The 8,376-nt window shown below is 37.4% G+C and overlaps 1 protein-coding gene across 4 annotated transcripts in view; it reads left to right on the top strand.

Moving 5' to 3' along the window:
- Positions 1-8,050, top strand: part of PLS3 (plastin 3) — a 91,124-nt gene extending 83,074 nt beyond the window's left edge. For all 4 annotated transcript variants that reach the window (XM_019625487.1, XM_019625484.1, XM_019625485.1 and 1 more), the window contains 7 exons: positions 1,122-1,317; positions 2,262-2,340; positions 3,185-3,299; positions 3,509-3,642; positions 4,482-4,605; positions 4,816-4,940; positions 6,740-8,050. In XM_019625487.1, the coding sequence (XP_019481032.1) occupies positions 1,122-1,317; positions 2,262-2,340; positions 3,185-3,299; positions 3,509-3,642; positions 4,482-4,605; positions 4,816-4,940; positions 6,740-6,872 (906 nt within the window). In that variant the 3' untranslated portion in view covers positions 6,873-8,050. The remainder of the gene's footprint in view (positions 1-1,121; positions 1,318-2,261; positions 2,341-3,184; positions 3,300-3,508; positions 3,643-4,481; positions 4,606-4,815; positions 4,941-6,739) is intronic.
- The last annotated feature ends 326 nt before the right edge of the window (positions 8,051-8,376 follow it).

Raw genomic sequence — 8,376 nt, 5'->3', positions numbered from 1 at the left:
CCTGGAGCTGGGCTGCCGTGAGTCACCAGCAACGGCATGGGCTGCAGCCCCTGCTGCAGTGGGTTGCCATGGGCTACTGTGTGTAGCCAGCAGCCAGCATTAAGTGGCCAGCAGCCGCAGTGAGCGGCCATCCAGAAGCCAGTGACTGATCTGCCTCGCCTGGGAAGAGCGCAATGATGGTGCCAACTTGGGCCAGTGAAGCAACATCCTTTACAACTAGACTGAAGAACAAAACGATAGCAACTTGTCTGTTCCCCAATAAAAATCTTTACAAAATGTCCACATTTCCTATAGCCTATTATGCAATACGATTGGGTGGATTACACTCACTGGCTAAACCCTTAACAGAAATGAATTTGTAACTGACTTGTTTGCTCATATTTCTGTCTGTATGTTAAATGTGAAACTCTTCCACTCGGGTCACTATTGGTACCAATAAATCACCATCCTTCACACTAAGGGAGCTGTCTGGCATGACTAGCCAGGTGCCTGGGTAATGGCACCAGTATACTAATTGATTCTGATTCTGATAAAGCTCTTCGGTCAATCCTCCCTGATTGATCTTAAAACACACCTTTCTTCATCTCTTCCTTTGGAATCCTTCAAGGATTCCCCATTGATTCTAGAGTTGAGTCTTAAATGTCCAGCTTGACATTTAAGGCACTACATGATCTTACTCCATCTCTCCTAGATGGTGTTATTTCTCACTGGTCTGTACCCCCCAAATGCTCATTTTATTTACTTCAGAGCCTTTGCTCATGCTTTTCCCTTGTTTTTTAATTTCCTTCATCATTTTTAGCCTTATACCTTCTTTAGGACCTAATTTAAAAACCTGAACAGTTTAAGCTTTTTTATTGATGCATTTTGGCATGAGAGATATAATTCCAGTTAAGTTTAATGTACACTGTCCTGAGACCTATGATCTGGTGTTATCTAGAGTTTTCAAGGTACTGCATCTCCAGCTCAGCCAACTTTTTTTTTTGCCTTCAAAACAATTTTATAATAAATAACATATGTTGGCTAAGAGCATGTCGCATTGTATATCCAGCCTATCATTGTAGGGAAACATTTCTATATTTTTTAATATGTCCTCTTAAAAATGTCTTCTTTTACTTCAACAGGAAACAGATGATTTGAAGAGAGCTGAGAGTATGCTTCAACAAGCAGACAAATTAGGTTGCAGACAGTTTGTTACCCCTGCTGATGTTGTCAGTGGAAACCCCAAATTGAACTTAGCGTTTGTGGCCAACCTGTTTAATAAGTACCCAGCACTAACTAAGCCAGAGAACCAGGATATTGACTGGACTCTATTAGAAGGTAACTAAAGGTTTTTCAAATTCTAGTGGATGGGACTACAGAGTAGAAATACACATGTAATCAGACTAACCGGAACTATCCCCAGTTCCTTTCACACTTACCTATTCAAAAATTATTAATAATGTATGATAATTATTTAAGTTCAAGGAAAGCAGAATTTACCTTTTCCAGATTATATATGAATGAAATATAGTATTTAAAAAATTAACAAATGTAAATAGTAGTTGTTGAATGTCCATTGACATGACTATAACATTTTTAAATTTTATGCTTTTGAAGTTTCAAGTAATTTTTTGTTATAATATAAGGAAATAAAAGGCGCACTCATGTGTAGCTTACTTAGTATTTTAAAATGGGCAGAAGGGAGTATGTAAAATAATATAAGTATAGGTTTATAAGACCATAGCAAATTTTTAAAATAGACACTGAATTTGATAACATGAGTTACCTTGAAGTATGGGGACTTGGGTAGATATTGGAGAAGGATTACAAGAGTAGGAGATTATACAAAGTTCCTAAATGTCTAAATTGTGTAACTGCTTATAATAAGGTTATATATTCTTTAATTTTATTTATTTATTTATTTTTGTTTTGTTTTGTTTTTTTGCTTTAGCTGAGCCATCCTGCCACCAGTTGGCAGCTCAGCGGCAGCTCAGCTCGGGCTGTGAATCAAACCAGGGACCCTGTTGCTCAGAGCTCAAACTCTTGAGCGAGCTCTTAACCAACTGAGCCACTCGGCCAGTCCTATATTCTTTAATTTTAAAATAAATTAAAACTTAAACATGAATCTAGAGAATGTATTTAGAGACAATGCTTGGAGATTCATATTGGAGAAAACCTCTAGATTTGTACAGAGGAAATGAAATAATCTTACATATGGGTTGATATATGCACATATACAAGGTGTTTAATGAATATATAAATTTTGTGAATATTCTTATTAGGAGAAACTCGTGAAGAAAGAACCTTCCGTAACTGGATGAACTCTCTTGGTGTTAATCCCCATGTAAACCATCTCTATGCGTAAGCCTTCCTACTGCTATTTTAAACACGTTGAACATCGTGATTGGGTGCTACACAAATAATTACAGCTCTAAACATTTTCTAAATGTTAGTTTGTAGTGATTAATGTTGAGTTGTGACTTCTGTTATCGTTTTCCAAATACACAAAAGCCCGAATTATTTCTTCACATGATCATCAACTATAAAGTTATAGAATGCGTAATTGTCTTTCTAAGGAGCAGATACCCTAATTTGAGACAAAGATCAGGAAACACTTTAAGCAGACCATCCATGATGCCTGAGGGCCTTCAAAGCTCACTGTTCTCTCAGCCTGGAATGTTCTTTTCCACATCTAGCGCGTCACTCCCTTACTACTGGATTGTAGGAAAAGTCATGACGTATTTTTTCTATGTTTTTCATTTCAAAAATGCCTCATGACTTTTCCGACAACCCAGTATATTCAAGGCACCCATTCAGATCCTGACCACCGCCTACCACTCTCTAACCCCAACCCTAATTTTTGTTTCTTTATAATACTTACACGCACTCCAAAATCATATCCATTTATCCATGTACTTGTTTATTTTCTCTCCCTCTCCCTCTCTCAGACACTAATGTAAAACCAGGGAGTTTTCTCCTATATGTGCAGCATCTAGAACAGTGCCTTGCAAACAGTAAGCTCTCAATACCTTTAAGTGAATCAGATGGTCTTAGCTCAGTTTTAGCATAGATTTATAGAAAATATAAGTCTTGGGTATTATCTATGGTTTTATATATCTGGTTTGACAGTGTAGTGTTATTGTTTTTAAGGAAACAAAAGCCCAGCTGTCTGAAAACACTGATTAAATTATTTTTAAATCATTAGCGACCTGCAAGATGCCCTGGTCATCTTACAGTTATATGAACGAATTAAAGTTCCTGTTGACTGGAGTAAGGTTAATAAACCTCCATACCCAAAACTTGGAGCCAACATGAAAAAGGTAGATAATTAAATTGCCACTTATCTTTGTAACAGACTATTTTTATTCTAAATTTGTTTCTTTTCTTTGGAAATCTCTTAACTCTCAACTTCTTGAGGACAGGAACTGTGTCTTATTTATTTTTGTGTGCTAAGCATCTAGCCATCACACACATGTATGCAGATTAAACAAGTAAAAGTCTTTAACCATTCACTTTTGTGTGTTTGCAGCTAGAAAACTGCAACTATGCTGTTGAATTAGGGAAGCATCCTGCCAAATTCTCCCTGGTTGGCATTGGAGGACAAGACCTGAATGATGGGAACCAAACCCTGACTTTAGCTTTAGTCTGGCAACTGATGAGAAGGTATGATGCACAATTTTAGCTGTTTAAGCTTCACTCTAACACAGGTCTGTGATCTAGTCCTCCTCCTCCTCATTATTATTATGATTATTATGATGATTATTATTATTATTATTTTACATATACAAATCACATCTTTTATTTTTATGCTCTGTTTAGGTCAAAACCTCTTTTTTATAATTTTTCAATTATAGTTGACATTCAATCAATAATACTGTAATGACAAGACTAGTCCTTAATATTTTAAGCAAATGTGTCAATGACTACACATTTGAAATTTTTGTATTTAGACTCTGGAATGAGCTTAAGTAATGAGCTCATTGGATGTTCCATGGGAGATGCCTCCTTGAAAGTTAGGCAGCACAACTGAATATTTCCTTTTTCTCATAGGAAACCTGAATCGTAGACTCGAGCCTCATTTAGTGTCAGTGAATAAAAAAACAGTAAAAATTATGAACATCCCATGTATCCATTTGAAAATGGTCTCTTAACTATAATGCTGAAAAGCATTCATTATGACGTGGTACCAGCCAAAGCATAGCTTATTTTAAGTCGTTACCACTGTTAGACTAGTATAAAATGTGCCTGCTGTAGACTGTTGGGCTTGCTCGTTGAAGCACTGAAAATCTCACCCCTCCCCTCCACTACTACTGCAAAGTGTATATCAGTGGCAAGCCACTTCTACTTGAAATTTTTTTTTCATATAGTGTGACTCTCTTTCCGTGAAATCTTTAGTTTTTCAAACCTAAGGAATAAGAGAAATGGAAAATAAAGCATCATCCTAATTTCGCATTTATTCTCATAATGTAAATTGGGACATTTTATTCTGCTTTTTCTTTTAGATATACCCTCAATGTCCTGGAAGATCTTGGAGATGGTCAGAAAGCTAATGACGACATTATTGTAAGCTGGGTGAACAGAACATTGAGTGAAGCTGGAAAGTCAACTTCCATTCAGAGTTTTAAGGTAAGAATTCCATGTGTGACTAACTTTGTTTGCTAGAAAGTATCTGTGATTTGGAAAGACAACCTTTAGTTTCTTTGTGAGAATTATTGTCAGACCAATGGCAAAATTCTCCTAATTCACTGAACTTTGTTTTTTTGGGGCAACTTTGTGTAAGTAAACATATGTTAATTTGTACATATTGAAATTCTCAGATTTGTTCTTTTACACTAGGACAAGACAATCAGCTCCAGTTTGGCAGTTGTGGATTTAATTGACGCCATCCAGCCGGGCTGCATAAACTATGACCTTGTTAAGAGTGGCAATCTAACAGAGGATGACAAGCATAATAATGCCAAGTAAGGGATACTGCATGATATCCTGGCAAGAGCACAGGCTTTGTAGCCAGGCAGATCTGCACTCTCAATCAGGTTCTGCCACTTAAGAATAGTGTCACTTGGGAGAAACCTCTCTGAGCATCAGATTCCTCTTCAGAAAATGGGAGGGATAATACTTACCTCAGAGATTTTGAAATGAATAAAAAATATAAGTGGCTAGCATTGTGCCTGACCTGGTAGGTGTTCAATCAGTTGTTGCTTTAGTGGCTTACAGAAATAATGTAGTATATGTTTTAATGCAACTCAGTTACAAACTTACAACAAGGGGAAAATGAGCTTAAGATAATCATACCTTGGATTAGAGCATTCTCCCATCTGCCTCACTCTTTTTTTAAAACATGTTATCCTCTGATGTCTCTTTTACTGTGTATAAATCACTCTTACTACTTTTATTGAATTTATTATCTTGGCCCTAAATGGGCAGGATGTTTAAACCTCAGCTGAAAATATGCTTTGGAAGTTCCTTGGATTTCAACAATATTGAGAAAGACTTTTCCACCCGACTCTTCCCTTCTTCACCAAAGACCTTGACTGGAGCCTAGTTTTACAGGCAACCCATGAAAGTTTTACAAGTACACGCTGAAAATCAGCCCAGAGCAGGGCTTCATACAATAGCTAAGAAGCATCACTGCAAAACTTTGGAGTTAGGCACATCATTTCTTCCCTCCTTGAAAAATATTTGTAGCATATACAAGTATGATAAAGATTTAATATCGACAATATATACAGAAGTCTTGAAACTTCTACCAGAAACTAGACCATCTTTAAAGATTCCTGTATTCATTGAGGTGTGCTCCTGCAGATATCCCTAGCTGGACATGTCAGTGCTTTCCTCCCTCCTTTTGTCTAACCTTTCTATTCCTTGCTCTGGCCACGTGCCATGTAGACTCTTTCCCCTCCTTTGAATATTTGGAAGTGTTCACTACATCTGCCAAAGCAACTTGGATTTTTGCATTTGGCATCATTTTCTACCCCATATCTCTAAGATTACATGAGCGTGTCTGTTATAACATGCTCAACAAGAATCTCAACATTGATTATATAGCCAATCTGGGTGACATATGTATTCATTTTCATATCAAGTCAGTGCTCCAAAATTAACTCTCACTTCATATTAGAGAAAAGGCGTGAATAAATATTATTAGTCCCAAATAGTAGCATTTAAAAACCTAGTGTTACTTAACAGTGACCTCAAAAACAGTAAAATGAAACAAAACAACAAAAAGTGAAATTGGGCCAGCCGAGTGGCGCTTGGTTAAGAGTTGGCTTGGGAGCGCTGGTTCGGATCCCACATGAGGGCCAGTGACGCTGCGCCCTCTACAGCTAAGATGGTGAACAACAGCTCCACCTGGAGCTAGGTTGCTGTGAGTCACTGGCAATGGCGTAGGCTGCAGTGGGGCTGGCCGTGAGTGGCCAGCAGCCAGCGTTAGCGGCCATGAGCCACCATGAGCGGCTGTCCAAGGGCCAGCGACCAATCTGCCTCACCCGGGAAGAGCACAATGATCACAATACCAACATGGGCCAGTGAAGCAGCATCCTCCACAACTAGACTGAAGAACAAAAGGACGGCAGCTTGTCTGTCCCCCTTCCCCCGATTCCCCGAATAAAATGTTTTTTAAAAAGTGAAATCATTCCGATTTGAACTTCCAATATGGAAGCTTTACATCCCAACCAAATGATTATATAAGAAGAAATTGATGTCTCGTATTGTGTCCTTGACTGAAGAATTTCATCTTAATTTTTGTTTCCTCAAAAACTAGGTACGCAGTGTCAATGGCCAGAAGAATTGGAGCCAGGGTGTATGCTCTCCCTGAAGACCTTGTGGAAGTAAAGCCCAAGATGGTCATGACCGTGTTTGCATGCTTGATGGGTAGGGGAATGAAGAGAGTGTAAGATAACCAATTTCATTAAAAACAACCTTGCTGTCAGGTGCACGATTAGCAGGTCAGCTATTTCCAGGTAAAGTGCTCATGGCTTAAGGAACTATTGGTCATTTCAAGGACTTTTAATTTTGATTGATTAACAAAACTAGCTCCTTATGAGAGCCCTCAGAGGAAAGAGTTTTCATCAAAACAGCTCCTCTTTCCTGTAGTAAAAGTTGGATTTACCAGGCACATTTGACATGTTCTCATAGCCAAATCATTTATTCTCCTTCTAGATTGCTGCTCTGGACATTTCCCACTGCTGTATGTTATTTCTTTCTATGTATCTTTTTCCCTCTTAGGATATCCACCTCTTGGGACATGCTTAGATGACTGGATGAATATTATTAGACAATAATTTTGTTTTCCATCTAGTATGGTAGTTCTTATTCGAGAACTGTGGTCAGAGGGTATTTGGATATGAGTATCCTTTGCTTATCTTTATAGTACTGAAAATTTGCATAAGTAACTGTGCAGAATGTAATAGAAGCTTTTCATATTCTTTTATTCTTAAAATCAGTATCTTTTTATAGTATTCTTTCTACATGATCCTCTTTTGTACATTTAAGAATATTTTGATTACATTAAATAAGACTGCTGATTTTGCTACTTTTTTAAGGGGTCTTCAAGTAAGTAAAAAACATACATTATATGTAGAGGAAAAATGTACCTTAAATTTGCATTTTCCCCCTCACCCAAACTGTAAACAGTTGACATATTTTGTCTTAAAATACTTGGTTTAATATCTGCTTATTTGTTTTAAAACCTGTATCATCAAACTCTCTCTCTCTCTCTATTTAAAATGCTATTGAATATGACACTTGAGGAGAGAGTGTGCTCAGAACTTAGAATACGGTAGGCCAAATATGCTAAGTGTACAATAGATTTTCTAATTTTACACCTCAGCCCGAGCTGAACTGCCGCTGAACTGCCAACAGGTGGCAGGATGGCTCAGCTAAATTTTAAAAAAAGAATAAAATAAAGTAAAATAAAAATATGTATGTAGGACTTAAGTATGTAGGACTTATGTACTCTTGCTTTGTCAAGCTGTTTGCTATAGTTTTCAAGATCATAATGTTACTCTATCTCTGAAAAACGATGTAATCTGATGGCAATGTATTAGTTCAAATAAAGGCATTTACATAATAATTAGTCTCTTCATGCTTCTGTCCCTTAGTGATATGCCAACAATGTTTGCCAGGTTTTTCTAACTTTTTCTGGTGTACTATATAAAATGATGCTTGTTAAATTTAAGCTTTTGGAGCTAAATTACAGGGACTGAATTAAGAATATTACCAATGGGAAAAGAAGGCTTTCTCCAGCATACCGAAGTTTCCTTATCCAGTTCCTCCCCTTTTCTTTCTTTCCCATCTCACTCAGTCTTTCCAATGTTCTATGATATGCAGAACACCAAAACAATGGGGATCTGACCAACCAGGAAAAAGAGATGATTTGTGACAGGTTTTCTTTGGGCT

Source organism: Hipposideros armiger, unplaced genomic scaffold (genome assembly GCF_001890085.2).
Source record: "Hipposideros armiger isolate ML-2016 unplaced genomic scaffold, ASM189008v1 scaffold_630, whole genome shotgun sequence".
In the NCBI taxonomy this organism is placed as follows: domain Eukaryota; kingdom Metazoa; phylum Chordata; class Mammalia; order Chiroptera; family Hipposideridae; genus Hipposideros; species Hipposideros armiger.
This window is presented reverse-complemented; position numbering and strand designations above follow the sequence as displayed.